The 16,139-nt window shown below is 38.9% G+C and overlaps 1 protein-coding gene across 2 annotated transcripts in view; it reads right to left on the reverse strand.

Annotated features, from left to right (window-relative positions):
- The window catches only part of Usp47 (ubiquitin specific peptidase 47), a 90,742-nt gene that overhangs the window by 43,573 nt on the left and 31,030 nt on the right, over nt 1-16,139 (reverse strand). For both annotated transcript variants that reach the window (XM_052713954.1, XM_052713953.1), the window contains exons 3-7: nt 14,847-14,960; nt 13,010-13,148; nt 3,979-4,075; nt 2,025-2,170; nt 506-585 (exon numbers count right to left, since the gene is read on the reverse strand). In XM_052713954.1, coding sequence (XP_052569914.1) covers nt 506-585; nt 2,025-2,170; nt 3,979-4,075; nt 13,010-13,148; nt 14,847-14,960 — 576 coding nt within the window. The remainder of the gene's footprint in view (nt 1-505; nt 586-2,024; nt 2,171-3,978; nt 4,076-13,009; nt 13,149-14,846; nt 14,961-16,139) is intronic.

Genomic DNA, 16,139 nt, shown 5'->3' on the forward strand with positions numbered 1-16,139 from the left:
ATGCCCCCCTAAATTGTAGGCAAGCCCAATGTAGGGCATTTCTTAATTGGTGATTGATGCCCATCTCATTGTGGGTGGTGCCACCCTTGGTCTGGTGGTCCTGGGTTCTTTAAGAAAGCAAGCCATGGGAAGCAAGCCAGTAGCAGCAGCACTACTCCAAGGCCTCTGCCATCAGCTCCTGCCTCTAAGTTCCTGCCCTGTTTGATGGACTACAATGTAGAAGTGTAAGCCAAATAAATGCTTTCCTCCCCAAGTTGCTTTTGGTTATGGTGTTTCATCTCAACAATAGAAACCCTACTGGGACAACGAGGAAGCTGAGGTCTGGAGTAGTTTAATGAAGATGCTTAGGGCTTAGTCAACAGCAGGTGGGAGTCTAGTAATTTCATTTCCAAATGTAGCAGACTGATGTCCAAGTCTTGAAAATTCCAATAGAATAAAAGCCATTTTAAGATACCAACTGCCTTAACACACAGTCAGTCCCCTCAGCTTAAGAGAGAGAAGTTACCTGTTCTGTTTGCTTCCACTTCTGTTCCAAAGCATCAAACATAACGCGGCATAGTTCTTGTACATCATGCTGCTGCCAAGCTATTTTAATATAAAATTTAATTAAAAACAGAATCAAATAGCATAATGAAACATTGCATTACTGTTTCAACATAAATAGGAACATGGACAAGTCTACTTTAAACAACTGAAAGCTTCAGCCGGGCGGTAGTGGCGCACGCCTTTAATCCCAGCACTCGGGAGGCAGAGCCAGGCGGATCTCTGTGAGTTCGAGGCCAGCCTGGGCTACCAAGTGAGTTCCAGGAAAGGCGCAAAGCTACACAGAGAAACCCTGTCTCGAAAAACCAAAAAAAAACCAAAAAAAAAAACAAAACAACTGAAAGCTTCTTAAGAACATAGGAAGAAGTGGGCGGTGGTGGCGCACACCTTTAATCCCAGCACTCTCGAGGCAGAGCCAGACAGATCTCTGTGAGTTTAAGGCCAGCCTGGGCTACAGTGAGTTCCAGGACAAGCACAAAGAGAAAAAAAAAAAAAAAAAGAGAAACCCTGTCTCGAAAAACAAACATAGGAAGACATATTCTAGCCATGAAAGGACAGTCAGAGGAAAACCATTAAACCAGTGCTATCTAAGTAGTGCTGGAATACTTGTGAGTTTTCATTGTACAGAAATATGTTAGACACCTACATTAAGGACACTCCTCTCTGCACCAGACAGAAAACCACAACCAATCAAAATGCAGAGCTATGGAGTCCAGTCCTAATGGATGTATCTATAACACGTTTGTAATATCAATGAATGAGAAAAGAGGTCCCAAATTTTAAAGAGAGTAAGCAGAGGTATACTGGAGGGTTTAGAGGGAGGAAAGCAAACAGAGACATGATGAAATTACATTATAATATCGAAAAATAAAAGAAGTAATATTTTTGAAGTTACAAAGTAAAAAAAGTTGCCCCTTTTCAGTTTTTTTTTCAGTATCTTTATTTTATCATGTTGAAAAAAATAAAAGAAACATGTTAGAAAAAAACTAAAGGAAAAAAAACCTGTAACATTTTTTTTTTACTTTAAGCTCATTAAAAATATAAAATACAAGCCAGGCAGTGGTAGTGCACGCCTTTAATCCCAGCACTTGAGAGGCAGAGGCAGGCAAATCTCAGTGAGTTTGAGGCCAGCCTGAACTACAGAGCGAGATACAGAACAGGCACCAAAACTACACAGAGAAACCCTGTCTCAAAAAACAAAACAAAACAAAACAAACAAACAAAAAACCCCAAAACTAAACAACAACAACAACAAAACCCCACAAAAATAGAACATACAAAACTTAACTGTACAAGTACCTTAATTGGTTAAAATTTATCTCAGAGCTTAAATAATTACAAATAAATTACTTTAACATTCAAGCAAAAAGCAAGGAGATGCTTCAAGTAAAGATCATTAAGCTCTTGATGTGCTGCAGGTGGGTAATGCCATGGTCTAGAAGTCTCTGAACACTAGAAGTTACCATTAAGAGAGTTATTACCCTCACTGCTATCCCATCCAAAGCTCCTTGTAACGTCTGTGGTCTCAATTGCTCTCTTTTTGCTGGTTTGTAACAAAACAAAAAGCCTCTGCAGCTGGTATGGGATGCTCGTCACGGGATCTTCTTCAGATTCTTCAAATTCCCACCTAGGAGGATGAGATCATGTTAACTACATCAAATGATTTCATTCTTTAAAACATAATTAATATCAAAATCATCATATAAGATCTTAATTCTAGGTAATACACAAAGCTTGGATATTAAGTAAAACTAGTATTATGTAATCAGTCTTTCTTTAATTTATAAACTCAAAACTAAAAAAGTCCAAGGCGGCTCCAGTCTGGAGAATAAAAGACAAAGCTCACTTAAAGGTATGGAGCCAAATCTGAACCTGATCAAACTTTGTCCTAATAAGTAATTCACAAAAAAGACGCTAAAATTAAAAATAGAAAAAACATAAGACAAATAACACCAGCTTTCAATATATATATTTTTCAGGGAATTACAAAGGAGAATAGACAGAGTTAAAAACAGATTAAATCAAAGTCGGGTGGTGGTAGTGCATGCCTTTAATCCCAGCACCCGGGAGGCAGAGGCATGCTCTGTGAGTTCAAGGTCAGCCTGGGCTACAGAGTGAGTTCCAGGAAAGGCTCCAAAGCTATACAGAGAAACCCTGTCTCAAAAAACCAAAAAAAAAAAAAAAAAAAAAAAAAAAAAAAAGGGCTGGAGAGATGGCTCAGTGTTTAAGAGCACTGGCTGTTTCTTCCAGAGGTCCTGAGTTCAATTCCCAGCAACCACATAGTGGCTCATCTGTAATGAGATCTGGCGCCCTCTTCCGTCATGCAGGCAGAACACTGTATACATAATAAATAAATAAAAATCTTATAAAAACAACAACAACAAACCACAGATTAAATCAGTTAAGAATCATATTGATCAATTACAATGTATGAGTCTTGTTTGGATCTGACTAAACAAATGGTTCCAAAAGTTATGTGGCCACATAACTCTAACACTAATGAAATGGAGCTGAATCTAATTTGTTGGGTGGCGTGGCACCCACCTTGGGAGGCAGAGTCAGGTGAATTTCTGTGAGTTTGAAGCCAGCCTGGTCTAAATAGTGAGTACCAGGACAGTCAAAGCAACATAGTGAGACCCCGTCTCAAAAAAAACAAACAAACAAACAAACAAAAATTCTAAGTAACACATACCTTAAGTATGCTAAGCAAAAGCACATAAACTGTATTATAAGAAAACACTCGCTGGGCGGTGGTGGCGCACGCCTTTAATCCCAGCACTCGGGAGGCAGAGGCAGGTGGATCTCTGTGAGTTCAAGGCCAGCCTGGGCTACCAAGTGAGTTCCAGGAAAGGTGCAAAGCTACACAGAGAAACCCTGTCTCGGAAAACCAAAAAAAAAAACAAAAAAAAAACAAAAAAAGAAAATACTCAACAAAAATTAATGGCTAATTTGGAGTTTACCAGACATGGTAAATGGTAAATGCATCCATAAAGCATTTTAAAGTATCTGATGTAATCTTAGAAACATGCATACACATTTAAACAAACAAGCTACGCTGTATTTTAATTAGAGATCTTATAAGTTTAAAAAATAACACTGAATTCTTAAATTGAAAGAGGGAAGAAAATGAATGCACAGGTTACATGTCTGGATTCTCTCAAAATCAGACACGCCTTTCCCTATGAAAGCAGTAAAGCTATGAATGGGGACATTCATCAATTTGATTCTTTTCTATCCAATCATTTCTAATTCTCCCTCTCTATGGCTTTCATATGTCAGTCTTTCATAAGATTTTTGTTCATATACAATATTCAAGAAGTCAGCTTATAAAGTAAGAAATACCCCAAATGTTATAAGTAAGTCTAAGAAGGTAAATTCAATTTTATTATTTAAAACTTATACTTTTATTCTTAGAACATTTTTTCAAATACTCACTTATATAGTGCATTCCTAAATTCAGGAGTCATAAAAAGTGTTTGCAAAAGGCTATTCAGGTAGCATGTCATCGCCTGGTTTACTAATCCCACATAACCTTTAAAGAGAAAACATAAATATAGACAAATCAGCACTTAGGCAAAAACACTATCAAAAAAAAAAGGGGGAGAAAGAATGAAGAAAAGACAGAGGGCAGCACTGCTAAGTTGGAAATTATTGGTTTTTGGAGTTTTTTTTTGAGTAAATTAAAAAAAAAATTTTTTTTAATTTACTCTTCTTTCATGTATTACATCCCAACCATAGTTTCCCCTCCCACCTCTGCTCCAAGTACCCCCTCTCCCTAGATCTACTCCTCTGCCACTTTCCCTTCAGAAAAGAGAAGGCCTCCCAGGGTTTTAAAGCAAACATGACATAACAAGTTACACTAAGTTACATACTTTCATACCAACGCTGGGCAAAGCAACCCAGTAGGAGGAAAAGGGTCCCAAAAGCAGGCAAAAGAGCAAGATAGCCCTGCTCTCACTGTTAGGATCCCACAAGAACACCAAGCTACACAACCATTACATCTATGCAGAGGACCTAGCTCAGACCCATATAGGCTCCCTGATTGTTGCTTTAGTTTCTGTGAGCCCCTGTGAGTCTTAGCTGATCCTGTGGTGTCCTTGACCCCTCTGGCTCCTACAATCCTTCCTTCCCCTCTTCTGCAGTATTCTCCAAGCTCTACCCAATGTTTGGCTGTGGGTCTCTGCATCTGCTACTACCAGTTGCTGGATGAAGCCTCTCTGGTGATGATTATGTTAGGTTCGGTTAAAGGAGTATAGGAGAATATCATTAGGAGTCATTTCATTGCCTTTGTTTCCAGTTGTGTTTGGTTCTCTTCTGTGTCTCTGGCCTATGCAGCCTCTAGTTCCTGGCCCCCTAGGCAGTGTCAGGTATGTGGGTTCCTTCTTCATGGTGTGGGTCTTAAGTTGGACCAGTCATTGGTTGGCTACTCCTACAATTTCTGTACCATCTTTACTCCAGCATATCTTGCAGGTAGGACAAATTGTAGGTCAAAGGTTTTGTGGCTGGGTTGGTGTCCTGGTCCCTCCACTGGAAGCCCTACCTGGTTACAGAAGATGGCCAGTTCAGGTTCTGTATCCCCCATTACTAGGAATCTTTGCTAGGGTCACCGTTATAGACTCCAGGGAATTTCCATTGCACTGTTTCTAGCTCATACCCGAAATGTCCACCAATTCCAGTTGTCTCTTTCAGTATTCTTTCCCTCCTGCCTACTTGATTTTTCCTATTCACATTCCCACCTGCCCCTAGTCCACCCACAAAATCTATTCTATTTCCCCTTCCCACGGACATTCATGCATCCCCCCTTGAGCCATCTTTGTTACTTAACTTCTCTGGGTCTGTGAACTGTAGCATGATTATCCTTTACTTTAGAGCTAAAATCCATTTAATGAAGTGAGTACATACCATGTTTGTTTTTCTGGGTCTGGGTTACCTCACTTAGGATGATTTTTTTTTTCTAGTTCCATCTATTTGTCTGCCAATTTCATGATGTCATTGTTCTTAACAGCTAAGCAACACTACATTGGGTAAATGCACCACATTTCCTTTATCCATTTATAGTGGTTTGAATAGGTATGGTCCCCAAAGACTCATGTGTCTGAATGCTTGGCTTATAGGGAGTGGTACTATTAGGAGGTGTGGCCTTGATGGAGTAGGTATGGTTTTAGTGGAGGAAGTGTGTCACTGTGGGGGTGGCTTTGAGGTCTTATATGCTCAAGCTATGCCCAGTGTGGTACATAGTCTTCTGCTGCCTGTGGTTCAAGATGCAGAACTCTCAGCTCCTTCTCGAGCACCATGTCTGCCTGCATACTGCCATGCTTCTTGCCCTGAAGATAATGGACTAAACCTCTGAAACTGAAAGCCTCCATTAAATGTTTTCTTTTCTAAGAGTTGTGGTCATAGTGTCTTTTCATAGCAATAGAAACCCTAACTAAGACAGAAGTTGGTATCAAGGACTGGGGTATTGCTGTGATAGGCCTAACCATGCTTTTATTTGGAGGAAATGTACTTTGGTACTTTGGATTAGAAAAGCAGTTGAACGCTTTAAATGGGGCTTAATGGGTTATCCTAGAAGGAACATATAAAACAGTGGTGCTGAGGGTGACTTGAACTGTGGGGGCCTGGCTCAAGATGTTTCATTATGTTAGCATGTGACCTAGAGACAGTTTTGTGGTATTTTGGCAAAGGATATGGCTGCTTTTTGCCCTTGTCAGAAAAGTCAGCCTGAGGCTAAAGTGAAGAGTTTTGGATTAATTTTGTTGGCACAGGAAATCTCAAAACAGCCTAGTATTGACTATGTTGTGTGGTTATTAGTGGTCACTCTTATACAGATCTATAATGAAAAGGAGCAAGCTGAGAAAGGGAAAATACAAAATGTACAATTTGATGAGAAAAGGGGCACCAGGAAGTGGAATGGAGCTATGCTGTGGGATGGTCTGTATGTCAAATTGCTCTGATTGGTCAATAAATAGAACACTGATTGGCCAGTGGCCAGGCAGGAAGTATAGGTGGGACTAACAGAGAGGAGAATTAAGGGAACAGGAAGGGAAAGGGAGTCATTGCCAGCCGCCGCCATGACAAACAGTATGTGAAGATGCATGACAAACAGCATGTGAAGATGCCGGTAAGCCACGAGCCATGTGGCAAGGTATAGATTTATAGAAATGGATTAATTTAAGCTATAAGGACAGTTAGCAAGAAGCCTGCCACGGCCATACAGTTTGTAAGCAATATAAGTCTCTGTGTTTACTTGGTTGGGTCTGAGCGGCTGTGGGACTGGCGGGTGACAGAAATTTGTCCTGACTGTGGGCAAGGCAGGAAAACTCTAGCTACAGAGCTAAGTCCTGTGTTCAAGGAGATAAACAGATTAAGAAATGGAATAAAAGGAGTTGTGACCTCAAGGCAAGATCCTACTCAGCTAAGCTTCCAACTTGTGAAAAGGAATTAAAAGTGAAGAGGAATTAAAGAAAAGCTTAGGGCTAGGTGTGGTGGTGCACACCTTTAATCCCAGCACTCAGAAGACAGAGGCTGGCAGATCTATGACTTTTAGGCCAGCTTTATCAACAGAGCAAGTTCCAGCATATCCAAGCTTAGGCAATGAAGGCAACCACCAAACACAGAAAGCTGGTGAAGATGTAATTCAGTGAGGGGGGCATGTTCCAGCCCCAGCAAGCAGCAGAACTTAGCAGCTTCAGCTACATGGTTCTTGTTTTAGAGACAAGAACAGAAGAAAGGGATTATGTAGTCTCCCTCTGTGACTAAGGAAAGCCACTGAGGTTAGGTGTGTATCAGGTGTGTCCCTTCACGGAGGCCTATAGAGGCAACAGTGTAAAGCTGTGAAGGTAAAACCTGGATTGCCTTGGATACACCAAAATGTTGGAGATGCCAGAGTTGTGAGATCTACTGAGGAGAGCTGCTAACAGGAGGTGGAAACAGTTCAAGAGACAGAAGTATGTTACAGTCAAAAAGCTGAAAGGAATTGAAAATCTGTAGAGCATTTTGACATTAAACATAGAGATGCAGAGTTTGGAGTTTGCCTAGCTGGTTTGCGGTCTTGCTTTGATCCAGTATTTCTTCACTATCCTCCCTTTCTTCCATTTTGGAACAGTAATGTACATCCTGTACCATTAACATGTTGGAAATATGTGATCTGTTTTCTGATTTTGATTTTATAGGGGATTACAGTTAATAGACTGCATGAATCTTAGAAGAGGCTTTGAACTTTTAAACATCGTTAATACTGTGATAGAAGTTAGACTAAATGCATTTTGCATTATGTTATGGCTACAATCCTATGGGGCCAGGGAGTGGAATGTGTTAGTTTGAATGGGTATGGCCCCCACAAACTCGTGTGTTTGAATGCTCGGCCCATAGGGAGTGGCACTATTAGGAGGTGTGGCACTGGTGGAGTAGGTATGGTCTTGTTGGAAGAAGTGTGTCACTGTGGGGGGATGGGCTTTGAGGTCTCTTATGTTCAAGCTATGCCCAGTGTGGGATACAGTCTTCTGCTGATAATGGATCAAGATGTAGAACTCTCAGTTCCTTCTTCAGCACCAGGTCTATCTGCACACCACCATGCTTCTTGCCATGATGATAATGGACTGGAAATGTAAGCCAGCCTCCATTAAATATTTTCCTTCTATCAGAGTTGCTGTGGTCATGTGTCTTTTCACAGCAACAGATACCCTAACTAAGACATCATTCTTCAGTTGAGTGACACCTAGGTTGCTCCCAGTTTCTGTATTATGAGCAACATAGTTAAGCAAGTATCCTTGTAGTAGGATGGAGAGTTCTTTGGGTCTATGCCGAGGAGTGTTATAACTGGGTTGAGGTATGTCGATCAATTCCCAATTTTCTGAGAAACAGTCATAACTGATTTCCAAAGTGGCTGTACATGTTGCACTCCCATCAGCAATGGACGAGTGTTTCCCTTTCTCCACATCCTCACCAGCATGAGCTATCACTTGTGTGTTTGATCTTAGCCATTCAGACAGGTATAAGATGGAATCTCAGAGTTGTTTTGATTTGCATTTCCCTGATAGCTAAGGGTGTTGAACATTTAAGTGTTTCTTGGCCATTTGAGATTCCTCTGCTGAGAATTCTTTGTTTAGATCTGTACCCCATTTTTTAAAAACTGGATTATTTGGTTTGTTGATGTCTAGTTTCTTGAGTTCTTTATATATTTTGGTTATTAGCCCTCTGTCGGATGTGGAGTTGGTGAAAATCTTTTCCCATTCTGTAGGCTGCCATTTTGTTCTATTGATGGTATCCTTTGCCTTATATAAGCATTCTAGTTTCATCAAGTTCTATGTATTAATTGACCTTAGTGCCTGCGCTATCAGTGTTCTGTTCAGGAAGTTGTCTTCTGTGCCAATGCGTTCAAGGTTGTTCCCCACTTTCCTTTTCTATCAGGTTCAGTGTATCTGGTTTTATGTTGAAGTCTTTGATGGTGTTGTGGATTTACATCTGGGTCTTTGATTCAATTCCACTGATCAACCTATCTGTCTTTATGCTAGTACTATACAGTTTTTATTACTATGGCTTTGTAGTAGAGCTTGAAGTCAGGGATGGTGATACCCCTGAAAGTTCTTTTACTGTACTTAGCTATCCTGTTTTTTTTTTTTTTTTTTGGTTTCCATATGAAGTTGAATATTGTTCTTTCAAGGTCTGTAAATAATTGTATTGGAGTTTTGATAGGGATTACATTGAATCTGTAGATTGCTTTTAGTAAGATGGCCATTTTTTTTTTTTTTTTTTTTTTTTTGGTTTTTCGAGACAGGGTTTCTCTGTGTAGCTTTGCGCCTTTCCTGGATCTCGCGCCGTAGACCAGGCTGGCCTCGAACTCAGAGATCCGCCTGCCTCTGCCTCCCGAGTGCTGGGATTAAAGGCGTGCGCCACCACCGCCCGGCTAAGATGGCCATTTTTACTATGTTAATCCTACCAATCCATAAGCATGGGAGATCTTCCCATCTTCTGATATTTTCTTCAAATTTCTTTCTTTAAAGACTTAAAGTTATTGTCATACAAGTCTTTCACTTGCTTGGTTAGAGCTACCCCAACACAGTTTGTATTATTTATGGCTATTGTGAAGGGTGTTGTTTTCCTGATTTCTTTCTCAGCCCATTTGTCATTTGTATATAGGAGGGCTACTGATTTTTTTAAAAAATTAAGCCGGGCGGTGGTGGCGTACGCCTTTAATCCCAGCACTCGGGAGGCAGAGCCAGGCGGATCTCTGTGAGTTCGAGGCCAGCCTGGACTACCAAGTGAGTTCCAGGAAAGGCGCAAAGCTACACAGAGAAACCCTGTCTCGAAAAACCAAAAAAAAAAAAAAAAAAAATTAATCTTTTATTCAGACACTTTGCTGAAAGTGTTTATCAACTGTTAGGAGTTCCCTGGTAGAATTTTTGGGGTCACTAATATATACTATCATATCATCTGTGATTAGCAATAGTTCTTCCATTTCAATTTTTATCCCCTTGATCTCCTTTAGTTGCCTTATTGCTGTAGCTAGAACTTCAAGTACCATATTGAATAGATATGGAGAAAGTGGGCAGCCTGTCTTGCTTCCAATTTTAGTGAAATTGCTTTGAGTTTCTCTCCGTTAAAAAAGGCAAAATAAAAACAACAAAAATACATAACAGAGGACAAGATTGCTTAGTTGGAAATTCTTTCTTTTTTTTTCAGTGCCACCTAAAAAGTTCTCTTCTGTAGTATCTATGAGGTGAACTTTGTTTCTCAGAGAAAGTCAGGATACTTTGGTACCAAGATATAAATGGATATTACATGGTATTTAAGAAGATATCAAGAGTAACACATTTACTATAGTATGTCTTATTGGAGTGCAAATAATCTTATTCCCTAAATTTAAATTAAGATGAAAATATATAAGCATTTTCACTTTAAACATCATATATAACACAGGAAGACTGAACTAAATCAAATGTCCCAGTCATCAGCCCTGTGAATCAAATTACATCAAGAAATAATAACATGGGGAGTTAACTCAGGTCCTCATGCTCATGCAGCAAGTAATTTACAAACTGAGAAATCTCTCCAATCCCCATTACCCATTTTCTTAAAGAGGAAAGTTAAAAATGAGCAAAATAACTAAGTGGTTACTATATGGAGTACTGCTGTGGGATGGTCTGTATGTCAAATATGTTGCTGATTAGTCAATAAATAAAACACTGATTGGCCATTGGCTAGGCAGGAAGTATAGGTGGGACAAGGAGGAGAATAAAGCTGGGAAGTGGAAGACTGAGTGAGAGAGACACTGCCAGCCGCCACGATGAAAAACAGCATGTGAAGATGCTGGTAAGCTACGAGCCACATGGCAAGGTATAGATTAATGGAAATGAATTAATTTAAGCTGTAAGAACAGTTAGCAAGAAGCCTGCCACGGCCATACAGTTTTTAAGCAATATAAGTCTCTGTGTTTACTTGGTTGGGTCTGACGGCTGTGGGACTGGCAGGTGAGAGAGATTTGTCCTGACTGTGGGCCAGGCAGGAAAACTCTAGCTTCAGAGTACTGTAGTGATTCTTAATTACACAGTGTGACAAATGGCATACTTTATTTGCACAAAGAAGTAACAAACACTACTAAAAACCATTTTCTTAACTTCAATAAATTCACTGAATAGGAAGTTGGATCTAATATACAGCATTCTATAAATGTCTCATATAAAAGACTGAGTCAGTTGTCAGACTGAATAGCAAATTATTTCAAGAATCTTGTTTCAGATTTGTTAAATCTGAAACTTTGTCAAAGTATCCCAACAATCTCAGAACAATCTACACAGTACTTATTTAAAGCAAAATTTAAAGCTCTCTAGCTTGATTCAGAGCAGTTACATTCACATTTTGAGAAGCCCTGGAAGCTACATTTTAAACAATCATCTCTACATGACTTTTAAAGAGATAAATTCTTGTGACTTTACAAGTAGTTTTACTATGTGCTATAATTTGAAATAATTCCACATTCCTTTTTACCCTGGGTGGTATGCAGCCAATATCCACTAACAGAAGTTATAAACCAAACACCATAGACCCTATTGCTATTACCAGAGCAAATAAACTTCACAATGATTAGCTTTGAGAAAATAATTCTAAATTCTAATTACAAAATATAGTAAGTGTAATATTACAGATCATATTAAAACAAAGCCTGGAATGTAACTCTATGGCTTTCCTGTTATTTAAGAGAGGTGTTTAATGTAATATTTAAAATCTTTCTTGAATTTTTAAAAGGAAAGATTCTAAAGCCATGCTTAGCATTAACTAGCTGTACAAAAGACTTCTCTGTACTTGTTTCTATTTCTTTCAACATGAAAAATACTTCCTAATGGAAAAGGTGTGGTCTAAGATGAAGTACATGACAAATATCTAGAATATATTCATAAGGTAATAACCAATCATATATATATATATACACACACACATATATATGTGTATATATATGTATATATGTATACATATACACACATATATATGAATGAATGAAACCTTCATATAAAGCTAGCCTAGTAAACTGAAATAAAATTTTAATAACCTAGGGCTGGAGAGAGGGCTCAGAGATTATGAGCACTGGTTGTTCTTCCTGAGGACCCATGTGACAGCTCACAATTGTTTGTAACTTTAGTCCTAGGGGATCAGACACCCTTTTCTGCCCTCAGCAGGTAATGCACACATGCAAGTCAAACACCTATACACATTACAATAAATAATACAAAAAACAACAACTTAAAAATAATCTAGGCTCAATCATATTTCAGAAAAAAAGCTAACTTATTTTTTAAGATTTCTTTTTATTTTATATATATGTGTGTTTTGTCTGAATGCACATGTATGTTTATGTGTACCAGATGTGTGCCTGTGGAGGTCAATTGAGGGCATCAGATCTCCTGGATGGAGTTACAGATGGTTGTGAGCCCCATGTAGGTGCTAGGAACTAGACCCAGGTCCTCTTCCAGAGCAAGTACTCTCAATCACTAAGCCATCTCTCTAGACCTAACAGAAAATTTTAAATGATCTAATTTATTTGAAACATAACAAACTAAAAGATACAGCAGACCCAATAAAATTAATGTGTTCCGTCTGCTTCATTGAAGCGCATTCCTCACAGCCCATCTTAATCTAAAAGGTGAAAAGCAGATTTCATTTCCAGAGAAGCTAACTTCAAAAATGTCACATTACACTCTAAAGGGAACGAACGTTACCAAAACAATTTTCTTCAAAACACAATATCCTGGATCTTCTAGTTTGTGGATAAATAAAGGTAGTAACAATACAGTAAAGGCAGCAAGGGGTAAGGGAAGGAAGATCACACAGCCCGACAGGTCTGACTCTGCTTCTGCTGGGCTGTCATCTTGCTCTAGGTCTCAGTTTTGTACTGATGAAATGAAGAAATTCAATTAGGCCTGAACTTGCTGAGATTATGATTTTATGTTACACAACAATAAATAAGTCTTACCAGTTTCTGATTTGTTCAAAATTGATGAATAGGAGTAGCTTTGGCTGACATAATCACTGGTAGAGGCCACAGAACCTTCTCTTGGAAGTGGACCTATAAATCTGTCATGCATGCTGTCATCCACGTTACTGGAGTCCTCCTAAAATGCAGCATAACCAGTATTTACTGACTAGCAATGGTGAGAAAAATTTAAATCATGCTGTGACTGATCCTACCAGACACCTAAGGAGTGTGTGCCCTGAGTTTCTTGCAGACAACTCTGAAAGATGTCTCACTCAGAGCACCAACCAATGCTCCTGACCCTTTTCAAATAATTTAACTTTGTAGATTTTTTAAAAAGTTCTCTTTAAAATGTTTTATGTACATGAAGAAATGAGATATGTCACTATGAAGTCCTGAGTGAGCACCTAACATTCATTTTTACGTCGTAAGTTAGGCCCAGCAGTTGAGAGACATCAGAGAATTGCTGGCTTAAATAGAGAGTTGCTCAGTCTCTAACAAGAAACTTCCTGTTAATGTGTAATATGTTGAAAAGGATTAAAGGGCACAAAACCAGCATAAGCAATTAAGACAGAGCAAGAACAGTGACTAAGCAACTGAAACCACAACTCTAAAACTGTGAAGCCAGAGCTCTTACAATAATAGCTAATTATGCTTTCAGAGTCACCCAAGACCAATCAAAATCCTGTGATACCACAAAACGAAAAATGAGCTTCAGGGTGCTCAAGTGGCACATTCAAGTGCTGTTTTGGCACAGACATACTGCTTATTACCATCTCCTGCTCAAAGGGACGTCTTTACTCACAATAGATTTCTAACGGAAGGCCATCAAAAAGAACATTTTGTCCTGAGCAAGTTTTAGTAAAGAGAAGGGCTCTGAAAAAGTCCATATTCTCTGAGCCTTAGTTTCTTCAGTCTGTAAAACAGCTAGGCAAATCAGACCAGGTTTTCTTAATTTTTTAAACCTACATCCTCTGGAATTTGTAACCATCAAACAATATTTACTCACAATAGTGGTTTTTTTTTTTTTTTAATGAGTTCATTTTTTAATTTTATGTGTATGAGTACAGCTGCATATATGTCTGGGCATCACATGAATGCAGTGCCTCAGAAGGCCAGAAGAGGGCATTAGATTCCCTGGGACTAGAGTCACAATCGTGAGCTGCCATGTGGGAATCGAACCTGGGTCCTCTAGAAGAGCAGCCTTGACCTCTGTTCTTGACCTCTGAGCCATCTCTCCAGCCCCCACCATAGTTTTTAGTTAAGGAAATAGTATCTTGAATATATAGTGTTTGTAACTTATATATGTATACCTCTCCAAAAGTCAAAACTCTGGGAAAATGTTCTTCCAATTGGGAGTCAGTGGGCTAATCTGCAAGGCTACTAGACTAGACAGGAATGCCTGTTCAAGTAAGTCTGAATTGAAGTGAATATTAAATCAACAGAAGCATCTAACTGACATATTAGTCAACCCAAAAAAGATGGGGCAGGGGGTGTGTCAGGGAGTGGGAATGGAAATAGTCTCCCATCAAATAACGAAAGAGCTGATGAGTTTTATACTTAACTAAAGGATAGGCCATGGAAATACAGGCCTTTATGGTATTCTAATCTGGGCCTTTCCTATCCCTGTATAGCAGTAGTCTCAATATGGCAACAGACTAAGCATAATCGTGCTGTGGATACCTGATGCACCCATGTCATCACATGTAACTATAGCAAATCAACACAAAAGGAAAAGGAATCATTTATCATACAATTGTACATCTTTTCTTCCTCTGGAAAACTACATTCCCAGAGCACAAAAATTATGGATATTAAGTCTTCTTAAATAGCTTACCAACATCATCTGAGGCTGTTCACCATCTTTATCTGTCAAATGCAGAAAGTTCTTCTTTCCTGGCTCAAAATTAGCATCAAGAAGAGACTTGTCACTGGTGTGATCCAGTGGTGCCTATGGGTAAAAAATATTAGACTATAAGAAAAATTAATTGTGATAATAAAACACCAAATACATACACATTTTCATGAAAGTAGTATTTTTTCAGTAATGATTTGGATAAATTTCTTTTCAGTCAGGTTTTGAATGAACTCATCTATCACAAACTAAACCAATTAATAGTACATATGCTGTGGGCATCCCAGAGGCTCACATCCTCCAACATCTAAAATCCCAAAGAAAAGGCTAAGGGATTGATGATATATATAATACTCATCAAATTCAATACACCTTGTATATATACATTGGTTCTTTTTCTAAAATATATGCAATGTAATAGATTTTCATAAAGATCTTTTAAAAAGCTTATATAACTAAAACTATAAAATATTTGATATTTGAGTATAAGAATTCTCAGATAAGCAATATACTGAATATCCAAACCAAAGCAGGGATGGTAGCTAGCACCTGTAATCCCAGCACTTGGGAGGCTGAAGCAGGAGGATCACAGTCAAGTTCAAATCCTACTAGGGCTACAGAGCGAAACCTTGTCTCACCCCAAATCACAAAATAATTATACAGCATAACTGTGAGTGTGTAAGTGTGTGTGTGTGTATACTAATATAACTCTTTAAGGAGAAGGCTGAACTAGGAAATGCTATCTATTTCCACTTTACTGTCAGGACTCAAGAGGGTATGGGGTTGGGGGATGGAAATGATCACTTCTTCAATAATCTTCATCTAACTCATTTACTACTGTAGTAAAAATAAATACAGGATTGGATCATATGGTGACCTAATCATGTGTCTACCAAATAATCCTCTAAACTCCATGAATGCCAACAAAAACTTTTAAAGAAAAATTTGGCAAGAGCACAGGAAAAGGGTATCATGAACATACCAGAAATTCTGAGAAATTAAAAAATAGAAAACAGTTATGATTTATATAAAAAAACAAACCTAGAGGAAACCCAGGGCTCAAAGTGCCTACAGGAGACTGCTATGGAAGGAAACACATAAGGGTGATAGGAAACACTAGGCAAAGGTCAAGAGCTGAGGCCAGGGAACCAAGCTGAACAAATGGGAAAAGGCATTCTGTCATTCTGGCCTCTCCTTTCCCTCTTCAGACTAAGCAGTGGGCAATGGAACTTATTTTCTCCCTGCCAAAGCAAAAGCATGGGCACTACAGTCAGT

This window comes from Peromyscus californicus, unplaced genomic scaffold, assembly GCF_007827085.1.
Source record: "Peromyscus californicus insignis strain IS unplaced genomic scaffold, ASM782708v3 Scaffold_4__1_contigs__length_199733344, whole genome shotgun sequence".
Lineage (NCBI taxonomy): Eukaryota > Metazoa > Chordata > Mammalia > Rodentia > Cricetidae > Peromyscus > Peromyscus californicus.